The sequence below is a fragment of the Mus caroli genome, unplaced genomic scaffold (assembly GCF_978045245.1).
Source record: "Mus caroli unplaced genomic scaffold, Mus_caroli_1 scaffold_19, whole genome shotgun sequence".
NCBI classification, from domain to species: domain Eukaryota; kingdom Metazoa; phylum Chordata; class Mammalia; order Rodentia; family Muridae; genus Mus; species Mus caroli.
In genome coordinates, this window is record NW_028227274.1 from 78,929,369 (window position 1) to 78,945,536 (window position 16,168).

The 16,168-nt window shown below is 41.4% G+C and overlaps 1 protein-coding gene across 2 annotated transcripts in view; it reads right to left on the reverse strand.

The window, feature by feature from the left end:
* Atp9b (ATPase phospholipid transporting 9B) overlaps positions 1 to 16,168 on the reverse strand; it is a 194,711-nt gene that overhangs the window by 36,067 nt on the left and 142,476 nt on the right. For both annotated transcript variants that reach the window (XM_021150340.2, XM_021150339.3), the window contains exons 14-15: positions 8,077 to 8,189; positions 6,035 to 6,283 (exon numbers count right to left, since the gene is read on the reverse strand). In XM_021150340.2, the coding sequence (XP_021005999.1) occupies positions 6,035 to 6,283; positions 8,077 to 8,189 (362 nt within the window). The remainder of the gene's footprint in view (positions 1 to 6,034; positions 6,284 to 8,076; positions 8,190 to 16,168) is intronic.

The following is a 16,168-nucleotide window of genomic DNA, read 5'->3' on the forward strand; positions in this document are numbered from 1 at the left end:
TCAAAACAAAGAAGATGACCTCAGGCACACAGAGGACTGCTGTGAAAGCATAGGTACAGTGTGCACCTAGGCACACAGAGGAGAGGGTCCTTGTTCATTCCAAGGAACCTAGTCACACTGTGTGCTCGTCCTGATGCAGACTACCAAGTGACTGTTCAGAATGCTTACAAAGGACCCCCCTGTACTTTCCCATAGTCACTGTGAAGTCTAGTTTAGGGGTTCTCAGAGTGCTTGACACCTGGTATTTGATTCTGAAGTCTATGTAAAGGGCACCAGGATTACTGCACATCACTAACATCTAGAGCTCAAAATGTGGTGTTCTATAGCACTCTCTAGACTAAGAACTGGGTAAAGCCCTGGGGATCATGGTCCAATGTTTTCTATTATGCATCCTCTGCCCCTGATTCCTTTAGAGGCTGTCATGAATGTAGAGGCCAAAGGACGCATTTCCCAACCAGCACTGTCTGGTTCTGTGTATCCAAGGCTATCAGTTGAGTCTATTTTATAAGGCAATTTTGTAAGTAATGAAATAACTTACGAGTAGGGTATCAAATATTCCTTGTGTGTATCTATATTAAATGGAATTAACTGCTGCCTGGCATTATAACAAGAAATAACCTCTGGGATATTTTGCTCTGAGATGTAAAATGATAATCTAGAAGTAAAAGGCTTCATATATTTCAAATGACTATTTTTATGACTACTGAGCTTTCTGAAATTTCTAATACATAATGTGACTATTGATAATAATTCACAGGCAAGAATAATTAAAATGAGAATGAACAAAAAAAAATCTCAGTGAGAGCCCATGTGATCCTCTGTAGGCCACTTAGCAGTCGCTGAACAGCTGTCACAGGCACCTCATCTGCACACTCACATCTCCCCAAGCTAAGTAACCAGTATAGGCAAGTGTGGCCCAGAGCTACACCATACGGGAGGAAGGAAATAAAACACAGGGCAAGATTTTATCAGTCCCTTTCTCTATAATTCCATTATCTAGAAATTTCTGGGCCACTATTCGTGAAACGCTGGGCAGAAATTTCCTTTATCCTATTAGCAATTATGCACACAGCTGCCAGCTGTAATCCTCAGAGTACATATTTTACCATGTACTTTATAAATCATAATTTAATCATTGACATCTCATCATTTTTGATTGTGGTTATTACAATCATTGTTATAATTTAATAGAATTATTAACCTAAGATGCAATTTGATCATCTGGAAAAAGTGCTAATCAATATTCACAGACAGGCTATGCAGTATTTATTCTCTATTGGTCTTGAAGGTCACAGAATGAAGGCTTTGTGTCACTGACAATGATTTGCTCCTCACAAATATATCGACAAAACACCACAATTAGTCTTGCTTCAATAGGCACACACAATAAAATGAATTAAAAAATACAACACTCCACATACATTAGCTCTTCGGTAAATCCAAATGCAATGCGATTAAGGACATATTGTTCCTTTATTTAGAATAATAAAATATTATTTGTAATTTGTCATTAATTCTAGATGATTCTTGCATATAAATGGCTAAGCAAGGCAAAGACAGCTGTATCTTGAAATAATATTTAAACATAGAACTTACTAATGTGAATAAATGTAGCTGTATAGGGGAAAGAATGCTACTACTAAATAGCTAGTTTACAGGACTAAGCACTCATTAAAAAGCACAGCCAATCAATCGTTCGGTCTACAGTCAGCAGAGGTCATGCTAGGCCTTGATCACTGTGATGATGACCTCTGCACTGAGCTTATGTTCTCTCGTGAGTCCTAGGACCTGAGCTCAGTGCTGGCTTCCTGCAACCACACTGGGTTTTCATTCTGTGAAGGAATTTCTACGGAGCATCTAACATTCGTTCAGCTTGAGTTTGCTATGCTAAGCCTGTAGATACAAATCACAGGCAAGCAGAACTTCCTTCTGTCTTAGAGAAAATGAAATATTGATCACTTATCATAAGAACCAATGACCAGGGCATAAATAGATTCTACCTTATACATACAAAGCCAGCTGTTTACTCTCTGACATCACTATCACGGTCAGACCTCCAAGTAGACATGAGCATGCGGCAGATGACACACCAGTGCAAGTAATTATGAGCTGTGCCTAAGAGGACATTTATGAATTACGTATTTCTCCAAGACTTCTACTATTTGTAGATTAAAAATTCAACTACATTAAAAGTGCTGGTATAGAAAAGATCCTCCTTTTATTCAGGAAAATAAATATCAAGGTGGCTTATACTACAAAGAACAGCAACTGGTTCAAAAACTCAAGAATGGGGGTACTCAGCATCTCACATCCACCCTAAGTCTAAGATGAAGCCGTGCTGTGAGCTGATGGGGATCATCACAGGGCAGTGTGATGCACACAATGTGGGAACCTCTCCTTTATAAGATCTCTGTAGAAATAACTGTTAGAGCCATGAATAAATGGGATTATAAGAATGTAGTTCTGATACGACTATATAAAACTAGTTAAGTCTCTTAAATGATAACACTGCTTATTAACCATGGATATTGTGATAGGTCAACACTGAGGTTAAACAGAAAACATCAATTGAACCATTTCCCTAAATAAAGCTCCAGGGTGCAATATTCTGAGCACTTTATTCAATAAAAAATGCTTTTACAATGGTACTTTGCTGATTGGGAAACATTGCTATCATCTGTCAAGCTAACGGCAGCGAAGTTCAATATGCCAAACAACAGGCTATTCGGTGCCTTTCCTGAGGCTCTGCGATCTGCACACACCACATCAATACTACACTTTAGAAAATCATGATGAAGCTCATTGTTTTCATTTTTAGATTTAAAATATGAGTTACAGATCTTTTTACATATTATTCATTCTGCCTTTAATCTCTGTAAAATTTCCATACAAGTCAAAAAGCTTAAGTGTAAGTTTCTTTGTTATAATTTCTTTATGCTCTTAAGTCATCAAATCAATGAAATGTCTTTCTCTGGTAAATTCCTAATATTTAAGCATTAAGACATGTAACAATTTATGATTTTGTATGTACTTTTAAAAAAATTATACTTCTTTTGGTAGGCAATAAAGTGAATATGTAAGATAGTATATTTTTGAAGTTGGAATAAGAATTTCTTTGGAAAACCTCTGGTCTAGGTTTCCAAAGAAGAAGGATACAGGAATTCTTTTTCAACATGTAATTGTATAGAATTGCTGAAGAGTTCTGGAATGCTATAGTAGCAAAAACCAGTATTAGGCCTTGCTGAGACAAGGAACAGTAGTCCTTTTCCCTTTCATAAATCGGCACGACTATCGTACATTTATCTCAAAACCTTCTTGGAGAGCTGAGAAGATAGTAACTTATACATTGTACAGATAGGACCCACACACCTGAAATTTCCAAATGGTTTGAACTGTTGAACTATGCATCCAGATTCCCTATACACACACACACACACACACACACACACACATATACATACACACACACATACACACACACATATACACATATATACATACACACACACATACACACCCATATACATACACACACACATACACACCCATATACATACACACACACATACACACCCATATACATACACACACACATACACACACACACCCTATTTTGACACACTGTAATGTTTTCAAAAGACGTAGTTAAGAGCTGATCAACCTAGTCTATGAGACACAGAGGAGAAGTAGCGTAGGGACGCTAATTAAAGGAATGTATATACAGAGCAGGTAGGTAAAGATGGGGCTCATGTCCCTAGCTTGCCCCTTTTACCAAAATGGGATTTTATTCTGATGCTTACATATCACAAATAGGTCAGCTAAGCCTGATTTTCACATTATGTCAAGATTTTTTATTCCCTTTCTTTCTGGGGGAGGGGAGACAGGATTTATCACTTTGTAGCTCTGGTTGGTCTTGAACTCACTAAGTATAGCAGGCTATCCTCAGAACTCAGAGCTCTCCCTGCCGCTACCTCTTGAGAGCGGGGTTAAGAATGTGTGCCGCCAGCCCAGACACTCGGTGTTCCTAAAACAGAGCTGCGTGATTAGTTGTGCCAGGTTTATTATTATTTATTATGTCCCAGTGTCGAATATTTGAGAATGTGAAGTGTAGCCTTGCCAGTCCACAGGAATTAGACCCCATGTGAACTCTAAGGGGTTTCAAACCACGTGTCCTACAAGCCCACTTTTAAACAACCATGCACGTTCTTCCGTTCCTCCCTCCTTTCTTGAGTTTGCCCGGCTTCTTGTCTGAAGCTTTCCTCCACAAGAATTCTACATTCTGGCCATCTACAATTTACCTGGGGTTTCTCCTGCATCTTTAACTCTCCCCTGAATACCATGCCTCCCTTTCTCTGTGGCCATCTGCAGGGATCCTAATTTTGTCACTTATCACCTAGCCTGACAGATTTTCTTTTGAGTCTCAGAGGAAGCCTCCATTACTCTGTAACTGTCACATTCTACATGCAGAAAAAACCAGTATCAAGCAGACAATACCAAGGCCTACTTGCCAAATCAAACAATCTCAGACCATGGCTATTGAACCTTGAGAGTCTCTGTAGTTAAACTCAGGAAACAGTGCTTTAGGTGGCCTGTAAGAGCAAGTCACCATGGTGGCTCTCTTTCTCAAGGGAAATTCTTTCAAGTAAGTTTATAGCATTAAGCCCTGGATCCTGTGGTGAGTGGAATCTAATTCCTGAGGTGCTCTCACAGCATCTTTCCAAATGTCCAGTACATAGTTCTTGGCTATCTTTAACAATGCTAATCTCTTAAACAACCATGCCACCTCTGTCTAAAAGTTGCAAGGAGCTCAAATGGCCAATCTGCATACATTTCAAGCGCTCCATTACTCTGCTTTCTGCTTCTAATTCTTACTACAAACCTTCTTAAGAACAGCCATCAATAGCTATGTCAAATGTCTTGAAATTCTCTACTACATTAATTAGTCTATTACTTTTAAACTTATCCTTATTCAAAGTCTCAGAAAGCAGGCAAAAGCAGTTTTGTTTATTTGTTTTCCGGAATGTGACATGAGTATCTCTAGTTTCCAGCAGGGTTTTGCTCTCACTCGAGTCCTCTAAGTCTGGCTCACTAGCCACATGACCTTTGGTATTTTCATCTTCTGATCTTACACACCAGAACTACCTATTAGGTCTGTCCACTGCTCATCAACAACATTGAGGTTCTATTTCTACCTTTCTATTGCTTCCAGAATCAGAATTTAACAGGCTCCCCACCCATGATGATTATGTACTTATATGATCTAATTTTGTAGGGTATTTGAAAGATCTAACTTGCTAACAGTGTCTCTAAAGTTGGTTTGATTATATTACATAACTGTCTAAAGTACTCTGAGGGGACAGATTAGATAAAGCTGTATAAACACACTCAGAATGACTGCAGAAGAAGTGGAAATTTTAATAATGTATCTTACCAAATCCCAATGGAGCAAAGCTGCAAATGACTAAGTTGACGTGTTTAAGTTTTTTCATCATTTCTGTAGGTTTCTCAATTATTTATACTCCAAATCTTTTAAAAGAACACACACACACACACACACACACACACACACACACACTCTTCAGAACAACTGAAAATTTAATATATAAGCCCAGTGCAACACAAGGAAATACTAGACAATGAAATTTCTCGTTATTTCCATTAAAAACTTTTGAATGTAATGGTATAAAACTACAAGGCCAAAATCTTTCAGAATCTTCCCTTAATGTCATAAGTAAATCTAGCCTGTAACAGTCTGAATTTCAGAGGCCTAGGCTATGGCTAACAAGGATCATGCAGACTATCTCTTAGGCATTGATACGGAAGGGTCAAAAGTGAGCCCCGAAAGGCTAGGACTATGCCCAGAGGGTCGCATATACTAAGGTTAATGTCAGAATTCAGGACCTGGTTTCCTGTCCTTGTCTTAGAGAAGCAACCTTCAAGCCTGTAGACTCCAGGCAGAAACAGATCACACAGGTTTGCACTGTAAAGACTACCCGTCCCCCCCCAAACAAGATGCTCTAAAGAAGCAACTGACCTCATCGGGGCTGGAGGCCTGGTAGGTGCGGTTCTCATCACTAAAGTCTTGGTCTGCTTCAGCAAACTCAGTCTCTCCAGTGATGCCAGCCCGAGCCTCATACACAGGAGTGACATTATGACAAAGGGCAATGGCTTTCACTGCTTCATGGATTCTACTGCTGACGCTCTTCTTGACTTTAGGCGTTGAGGACTGGCTTCTTCTCAGTGGAGCAGAACTTGGGTTGTGCCCACTTGGTTGTGAGTGTACCTTTAAAAGAGGGCGCCATGTAATAAGGGCAGACAGAAAAAATGATCCACACAGAAATTACTGCATGTTTTATCAACTAAAGTAAGCTGTTTGAGACTAGGACAGTGACTTGATTTTTCTTTTACACTGTACACAGGAATATATATTATTATTGTCTCGGCAATGAAAATTGCTTGGTTCTTTTGAGATTGTCAAACACACCATATATGTATTTGTTATGATATTTAAAGCCCGACATGTTCCCTTTTCCTAAGTTCAATTAACTACTACTTTATTCCTTAAGACAGCAAGATGAAGAACAATACAGAATGGTTGGTGTGTGCACACACTGCACATAAACCAATACCAAACAAGGCAGCCACAACTCTTAAGACTTTCCCCTGAATATCATAAATAAACCCACTGTGATTCGTAGTTAACAAAGATTAAATATAGTAATGGTGTCAGGGAAAGCAAGCTTGTCAGAGCTCAGTCCTGTCCATGGGAAATAACTGCCCACTGAGCACTGTGTATCTGCATAATTCCCATCAGGTCTAATAATGAGGAAGCAAGCTGTCACCACCCAGTGATGGGTTTCTATTATTTACTTCCTACCATGGTGGGTGACAGAGGACACTTCCCAAACCCACAGGACAGACACACATTTTCCTGTTAATCTACCTCAGAGACTCAGGACAGTACTCAGAAGAGACTAGGGTCAGAGCAACTGAGAGTCACTATGTATGAGCCTCTCCCCACCAAGCACAGGGCTGAATGCAGAGGTATCTGCTCAGTGCTCAACTGTGCTACCCACAGCTGCATGGCAGCCCCCATCTATACTAGCTTATGAGCTGCCTCAGCCATGGAGGAGCTCAGCCCTTCCCCTTGTGAATTATGTAATGCTCACTGATGCTTGTACAATTTAATTTCACACAAATTCCATTAAAGAGTAAACTCTCACCCAGCCAGTGCTTCCAGTGGGCAAAGATAATCAGGTTAAGAAAGACCTGTGCTACATTAAAGTGGGCTACAGACAACCACCATTACAATAACAACATAAATAGCGACTAACATGAGCTCTACACAGTCTTACCAGAAAAGCCCACAGACATCTTTTAGTGAAAAAAATCTCCAAATGCTCTTAGATACAAGTAAACATTAAATATCTCTTATATTTATATAATGATTCCTCAACTCTTCTGCTTTTAATATGATCCTGACAAAATAGTTATAATAATAATCACATCATGGATACAAATGCCTCCTTAAATTATGCAGGCTATTGTTATGGCCTTTGGCTGCCTCCCAGAGGCTGCAGGTGAGTCTCTATTACTGAAGACACTGACTCCCAAGTTTTGATTTGGATAGCTTCCTTCCTGCAGTGTAGCTTCCATAGTGAGTTCAGAAAGTACTATGTGAGCTGCCAAGGGAGCATGGTGCTGAGGTACCTACCTTAGTCACTGAAAAGATAAAAAACAGAACGTATTTGTTTTTTAATGTGAGAAGGTTTTAAGTATAAATAAAGACAAAGGGATTATTAGGAAATAGCAAATCCAGTATTCTATTAATTACCCTTTAAAATACTGTTTAGTAAACTATTTTTAGAAAGAATTCATTAAAAAACAAATAAATGATTTGAGCTCATCATATTTTCCACGAATCTGCTGATACGATATGCTAGTCATAGTTTCTTGGTTGAGATACTAGAGCTGATAGGAGGGTAATGATAAAAAGTAAAATAATCCAATCAGCATATTAGCTCACCACGGTGGGTGCACTGAGAGAAGATGGCATTCAGAAGTACACTCACATACCTGCAGGTAGGAATTCAGGACGTGACTTTGGATTTCGTCCATAGTGTCTGTTCCGTAGGAGACAGTACCCAGATGGAGCCGCTTAAATACCATTTCATTCTGAGTGAGCGTTCCTGTGATAGGAAGATTAGCAGCAGTGAGCACAGGCAGGGTGAGGATGCGCTGCAGTTCCATAAGGAGGGCTGGTCACACACTGACTGTGCCCTGGGACCCTCACCCCTGCCTCCTCACAGTGTAATGCCACCAAAGGTGGCACATGGATGTAGAAAGTCCCAAACGGGTATAAGCGGTTGACAACGCTACCGCTACACAGTGCTCTAAGTATCCTGCCCCCCCCCCCCAATCTTCTTTACTCTCTGTGTTGAATAACCCTGAAGTCTCTCAGGTCTACTCAAGGACACATACAGTACAATGCTTCCTTCTCTGATCTCTATTTAGGAAATCCTTGGCACAGCCTTCTTTATCTGTCATCCTAATTTGAGAACCTCTTGCGGGTTTTCTTAAACTCAAGGTCTAATATTTTCTAACACATTTCCCACCTCTGTTATATTTCCAAAATAAAAATCTCTTCACAACACTCTCATGATTAAAAGTAACCAATACTTGATATGGTTTACCCTTTTAAATATAAACTGCTCAGAATAGAAACAGAATTTTCATGATGCAGTCTAGAGCTCCTTTCTTCACACTGTTTGACAGTCCTAATTGCTGCCTTCCTCAGCAAGGGGCCAAAGCCTCTCATCTCCCACATTCCCACAAACTTCAAAGGAATTAGGAATTGTGTATCTGGCAAACATTCATTACAAGGCATCAGCAAACCCAAGGGTTCATGTAGTAGACAGCATGGGTCCAAATGCCTGTAACCTGCATGCCAGCTACTTCCAACACTCCAAAGCTCTGTCTTTAACAGTGTGTGGGGGTGAGGAGGGGAGAGTGTGTGTGTGTGTGTGTGTGTGTGTGAAACTTCCTGTAGGATAATGTATGAAGTCGCCAAAACACAAAGCATGGTAGTGTGGATTTCTTTCCTCAAAATCCTATAGCTAAAGAGAGAGGCAGGAAACAAACGTATTTCCAGAGGCCCCAAATGCAGGGAAGGCAAGGCAAGGCAGAAAGCACACCGAGAGGGTGGGCGCTCCAGAGAGACCACCAGTGTGATGTGGAGAGGAACTCCCTAAGGGTGAACCTGAGGCATGTCTACAACTGTGGGTACACTGATGCTCCTTGAAGGCAGAGAGAAGGGACAGGGCCCATGAGAGGCCAAGAGGGGCTGGGGAGGGTGTGCCATGTCAAGAGGACACTGAAGAGGAGGACACAGTGAGGAGGGAAGTCTGTGTTCTGTCATGAGGACACTATAAAGAGGAGAGCCTGTGTCATGTTAGGGTTTTTAAGTCAGGTGTGGAGGACACTGTAAAGAGGAAAACAAACCACTCTCCATCAGGGTGACACAGTTGAGCCTGATTCACCTGACTAGGCTCTCCTCTTCACAGTACCCTCCTCTTGTGACATAGAGTCTCCTCTAATGCTCTCTACATTGAGAAGACTACCTCCTTTCTCTTTTGGGGTATACCAAAATCACACTTACTAATCACACATGCACACATGCATGTATGCACACATGCGTATACACACACACACACACACACACACACACATACACGCACGCACGCACACGGACATGGGTGTCTGCTACAGTAAAACCACCACTTAAGCCACACTAGTCTCCAACTCTTGATCCTTTTGCTTTGGAATGCTGGGATTACAAGTATTGCCCACAAGTGCTGGGGATCCAATCTTGGGCCTTGGGCATGTACGGAAGCACGGTATCTATCACTCCATTGCACTCCCAGCATGGAGTCTCTGCATTATCTCAGTGTCACCCCCATAGCCCAGTTCTTACCCTGGAGTGAAAATTGCTGCTGTTGAAGATAACAGTTCAATAATAAAACTGAGAACTGATAGGTATGCTGTGGCCCACAACTTTAATCTCCGCATTCGAGCTGCAGAGCCAGGTAGAGATCTCTTTGAGTTCCAGGCTAGCCTAGTCTACAGAGTTCTAGGCCATCCAGGGATATGTAGTAAGACCCTGCCTCAAAAAACAAATCCAAAAACCCAACAAAACTGAAAACAAAACAAAATTGACCAAACAAAAGTCTAAGGACTAACAATGCATGGAAGAAGGCATAGAAGACACTCTATATATGAATCATGTATCATTCACTTTTTTTTTCTCCCAGAGATTTCTGGCAAAAAACCCCTAGCATTTCAAATGCAACAGGTGCACAATGATATCAGCTGCTTTCCAAAACAAAGACATATCATTACCATTTAGACTGTTTCTGGATAGTAAATTCAGGGTTTGAATGTAGCTCCTATTTTAATACATCACTTTAGTCATCCATTCAGCCTATGATATAGCATTTCCAATCTAAGTTTCTTAAGTTCTACAGTGTTATCTATTGTATATTGCTTCTGAGCATCTTTGGAGAAATCTCAAGAGTAATTCTAGACATGCATAAAGCCTGTGAAACAAGAGAACCCAGAAGAGAATAAACTACTAAACATATTGTTGCACAGTATGTCCGGTTGAAATGATGTAAGGGATAACTGAACCCAGGTCACAGCTCTTATCTCCTCCCCCAGATATTATAAAGCTCTGTGTTTAGATTTCTTTTCCTGTCACTAGTCCAGCTACGTTCACTTGTAAGCTTCCTTCCTGTGCCTCCTAAGTGTAGGTATGTGTCATCACATCCATCTCAGTGTTCTGATTAGTAAAAGACTTTCACTCCGTTGTTGACTCGGAGCCAGGGAGGATGTCACGAAGAAGTCAGAGCGAGTTCATAGCACAGGACAATTAAAAAGATTGCATGACTTTCAGGACTAGCATCCCTTCTGAGTCAACGACAAACACCATGAGGCAGGGCTCCCTTCATTTGTGCATATAGATATCCAAGTGTTGGGGCAGTCTGCTCCTTTTCTAGAGCACCATCTGGATACCCTTGTTGATAGGTGGCTGACTCCACCTTAGAGCTTAACCTGGCACACTGTGCGTCAGTTCTTTGCCCTGCCACTCGGCCCTATGAGGGCAGTTCTGTGGTCAGTTATGAAATGAGGATGTTCCAGTCTTTCTAACTTCCTTCTTTATGACTATTTTAGTTTACTGGTCCCTCCCAATATATCCATACAGATTTTCAGATGAACTACCAAGTACTGAAAAAGATAAGTAGCTGGGATTTAAATAGGTATTTAGAATTTGTAAGTTAATTTTTGATACTATTCTAAATGAAATTGCTTTCTAATTCAACTTTGGGATAGTTTATTGCTAGTATATAAAAGTCCAACTCTTTTTGATGACTTTGTTTTACACATTCTGGCTGTTAGGTTTCTAGGTATCCGTGAAGATTCCCTCTATGGAAGACTGACTGAGTCACACACAGCAAACACTTTTACTCGCCCCTACAGTATGGATGGATGCCATTTCTTTTTCATGTCTATTTTGCCTTGGCTAAATATCTAAATGTTTTTAGCAGAATTATCTATAATAAGCAAAATTGGAGAAGTAACCCAAATGCCCATTTATTCATAGGTGGATAAATAAAATGTAGCATGTACATACAATGGAATAGTATTTACCAGAAAAAAAGAATGAAGTACTCCCTATACAATGTAGATTAACCTTGAAAATACTCTACTAAATGAAGCTCAATACACAGAGCCCATGTGTTCTACATCATCCACATGATGCCCACCAGGCAAATACACAGGACCAGGGTTTCCTGAGACAATGAGTGGAGAAGGTACCGAGTGAGGAGTGACTGTCAGAGCTTGTAAGCACTTGCCTTGGGGTGTAATGAGAAATTTCTAAACTGAAACTGTGGTAAGTGCTATGTAATAGTTAAACAAAATGCTGTGCAAGAGATAAAGCCTGAGTTTTTCATTTATCTCAAGCTACAATATAATAACTGCATATCTAAAGTTTCTAAGCTGTAGTAAACAATGTTTGAATCAGTTAAAAAATTGACATATTCAAATCACTGACAAGCATTGCCCACCAGATCAAAAACTAAAGTGTCCCTGATATTCCAGCATTCTAGATAAGTACATCATACCTGGCTGGATCCTAGGATCTGGGATGTGCGTGTAGACAGGTGAATGCAGTCTTCTACAGCAAGTGGGATCCAGAGAATGGTTGTTAAAGCTCTCAGGGTTGCACTTTGTCTCCTACTCATCCAGATTCTCTCTACACTGTCAGTCCCAGGCAGAGGGCAGCAATGCATTCTTCCTGTCTCACCTCTACAGTTTTCATAACTCAGTCACTTGGTGATTTCTAGGCACTTTGTCATCTTAATATAACAGAAACCAATGGGCTCCAAACTGGAAACTGTTAACATGGAGGTGCTGGCTTGAAGCCAGATGGTAAGGGAGCCACCACATCAAAGAGAGTGACATTGAATTGTTTATGATACTCAGGTCCTGTGACACCAGATTTTCTTGTGATTTCTAAGAAAAAAATATAGTAGTCTTTGATAAAGCAGAGGCTTTCTGGACTGCAGTGAGCAAGACAGGCAAGGAGGAAATTGATTTTTTGGGAAAATGTCCTGCGGGCATCATTTTCATGGTGGCAGCAGATGCAGTCCACGCTGGGAAGCAGATGTGAAGCCCCTGATCAGAGCCACTGGGCTGCAAGTTGTCCACACATCAAGATTGTGCTGAGCCATAATACATGAACAGACAGGTGGTTTTAACAAACAGAAGAAGCCACCTGCAGTGCACAGAGATAAGTTCATCCCAGGACTACAGGATTTCTTGTGAAACTTGGAGCAAGGCAAAGGTCTGGCCATGAGCAATCACTGGCTGTAGCCAATCAAATGAGCAAATGAAAACAAAGCTCTCAAATGATGAGTGACTCACTCAACTTGAACATCAGCACTGGTCATTAAGACATCCTGTTGGGTTGGGTGTGATGGCACATACATAATCCCAATACTCAGGAGGTTGAAGCAGGGGTATGAATTCAAAGCCAGCCTAAGCTAAATAGGGAGATGTCTCAAAAACCTACAGGACTCAAGAAATAACTCAGTTGGTAAAGTATGTTACTCACAGACATGAGGTCTAATCTCTAAAACCTGCTTTTTTTTTTTTTTAAATAATTGGCTAGGCATGGTGGTGCATGCCTTTAATCTCAACACTTAGTAGCAGAGGCAGGCAGGTGTCTGTAAGTTTGAAAGCAGCTAGGTCTTCATAGAGAGTTTCAGGCCAGCCAGGGTGGGACACTGTCTCAAAAGCCAAACCAAACCAAACCAAACCAAACCAAACCAAACCAAACCAAACCAAACCAAATTGGACATGGTGGCACACATGTACCTGTAATCCCAGTGACAAGGAGCTGGAGACATGCAGATCCCTGGGGTTCACTGGTCAACCAGGCTAGCTTATCTGGAAGTTCAAGGTAAGTGAGACCCTTTCTCAAAAAACCAAGTGGGAAGCACCTGAAGAACAACACAGCGCCTAAACTTGTCTCTGGCTACCACACATACCTGTATGAACATCCATGTACATATATGCATATATGTATATACGAATCAATCAAACACACACACTACTCAGTGCAGAGTCAGTCTATTTTCCCTGTAAATCAGGTCTTTTCCAAAGATTCTGATTCCTAGCACTTGTGTTAAGTGTCACAATCAGTCTGAACACCGAAATGTAAATTACACCACTCATATCCACGTACTTACTTTAGTGAATGATTGTCCTAGTAAGACAGCAAATGTTTGCTGTAAAGGAATAGTTTAGCTACTATCACCATGATGGGAAGATATCATGGCCTTCTGGTTTACAGGACATTAAAAATTTATTCTAAATCTGACTTTCAAGATCTGCCTACCCTGTAACACTAACTAGCACACAGTTTTTGCTGGTTTTAAAAATTACAAAAATAACACATTCTCCTGATGATGCTGTCCTATGAAATGCACAACATTCATATCTGAACAACATGACATGTTAGGTAATGGATACTATAATTAAATATAGGTCCAGAAAAATAATCCTCTTGTTTTACTGGGTATTTCTATTAATGGTTTTGTTCTACATGAAGACAAAAACTTCCTACCAAAGGAATTAATGTATTGCTTTAATAGGCTGTACTGTGAGTTAAGTTTTAAAATTTATGAGTTCACTGCAGCATTGTTCTTTAAACAATGGCATTGTCAGATGCAACCAGTGAGAAGATTAAAGTTCTCCCGGCAGATTAACTACAAATTATCCGTCCTCCTGTTTCAGCATCATTTGTTCATTTATCACATAGTGTCTAGTATTCCTGGTCAGTGTCAATATGCTCTGCATCCTTGCAGCTAACAGATGTCGACTCTTGTCGAATGAATTACTTTATGTTTCACGCGCTGCTGGCCGCAGATGTGTCACTATAGCAACATCATTAATTTCAGATCTTACCGGAAACGTGCACTCCAATCAAACCTAATTATACCACATTGCTTTCTTGTCCACAAGAAGGAAACTATAATGCAATTATTGGGACACTTCATTTTCTGTTCTGCTGTGGCAAATGAGAGAGCCACTGTGATGGACGCTTCTTGTCAAAAAGCTTATTGATGAAGCACAAACCCAATTTACAATCATACGAAGGACCACCTCCCGATTACGTTAGTAATGCAAGGTTCCTCAGATGCCAGCTCACACTGGAGCATCGCAGCAGGAATCAGCCCCTAGAAGGTGTCTGTACAGTGCCTGGCCCCAGTGCTCACCTCTCCTCTCCAAAACCAGAGCTGCTAAGCCAACAATCACCCCCTGCTGAGGACAGGCAGTGTCAGCAGCTCACACCTCACCAGCTTCCAGCACAGAGGCGCCAGGGAACACACATACTTGCAAAAGAATACAGAGCCATTGCTTTTGTGAATAAAATAGAGAAGATGAGATAGAACTAACAACTTCCATCCTGGAACATAATGCTAGCCAATGCCAAGTGTGCACTGTCTTCCCAGGCCACAAAGGGGGACAAGAGGGCAAGGTAGGCCCTGCTAGACTTACCCCAAAGTCTCCTTGTGCTTTCCTACTGTCTTGGCCCTGAGGGCAACAACAAGTGGCCTCTGAGCTGGCGAGGCTGACAACTCTCACTCAGGAGTGCCAAGATGTGTCTGAGATCACAATTAGAGGGGTGGCCACCACTCAGTCTCCACTCTCTTCCCCTGACTGTGTGAAACACGTATGCTTCCTTAAGACTATAGTTGGGGAGAACGGAAACACCACTGAGCTGCTGAAAGAACAGTGGTTCTCTGTTATCCACCAGCCTATGGTTTCGTCAGTGTGGCCATGGCCATCTACCACCTCCAAGAACCCCTGGAACCCTCAGGAAGCAGGGATGCAGAGCCTACCACCACCTCAGCTCCCAGCAAGACAGGTCAAAATCCTGAGAACAGGTAATGAGCCAGAGTTCCTGGGAGACAGCTTCAGGGAGAGACTGAAGGGAAAGATGCAGCCAGAACATTACAGTTCTAAACAAATGGCCACACAATTGAAAAACTCAGCCAATGATGGCATTTTCTTTGGGAGCTCTTACACTGAGAAGCAGAGGTGAGCAGGCATGGTGGCTCACCTGTAGTTTTTGTACTTGGAAGGAGGGAGAGGAGGAGGAAGAGGAGGAGGAGGGAGAAGAATCAAAGTCAGCCTCCGATACACAGAGAGTTTCAGGTCAGCCTAGGGAGCAGAGGAAGAACCTTTCTCACAAATAAACAAGCAAATAAGCTAGAAGCCACGATAAGCCCCTCAGTGCATTCTATACATTCTACTGGGATCCTTAATCTTATGCTAATGTAAAAATACACTGTCATGGGCCATTTTCAACGAGGTCAGTTTGTAGGCATTAATCCCCTCCCTCCCTGGCTGGAGCTTGTTTGTCTCAGGGCTCTGGGAGCTGCACTTGGCCGAGCCAGGGATGGAAAAGGGGGATAGTAGGAGTCTCTGGCCCCAAACTGTTCACTGAGTGAGGAGGCCTTGTGCCCTCAGCCAGTGTGAGCAGGAGTCGAGGGGTGGTGGTGGTGCATCTGAAGCCACTGTCTGTTGCCAGCTCAATGCT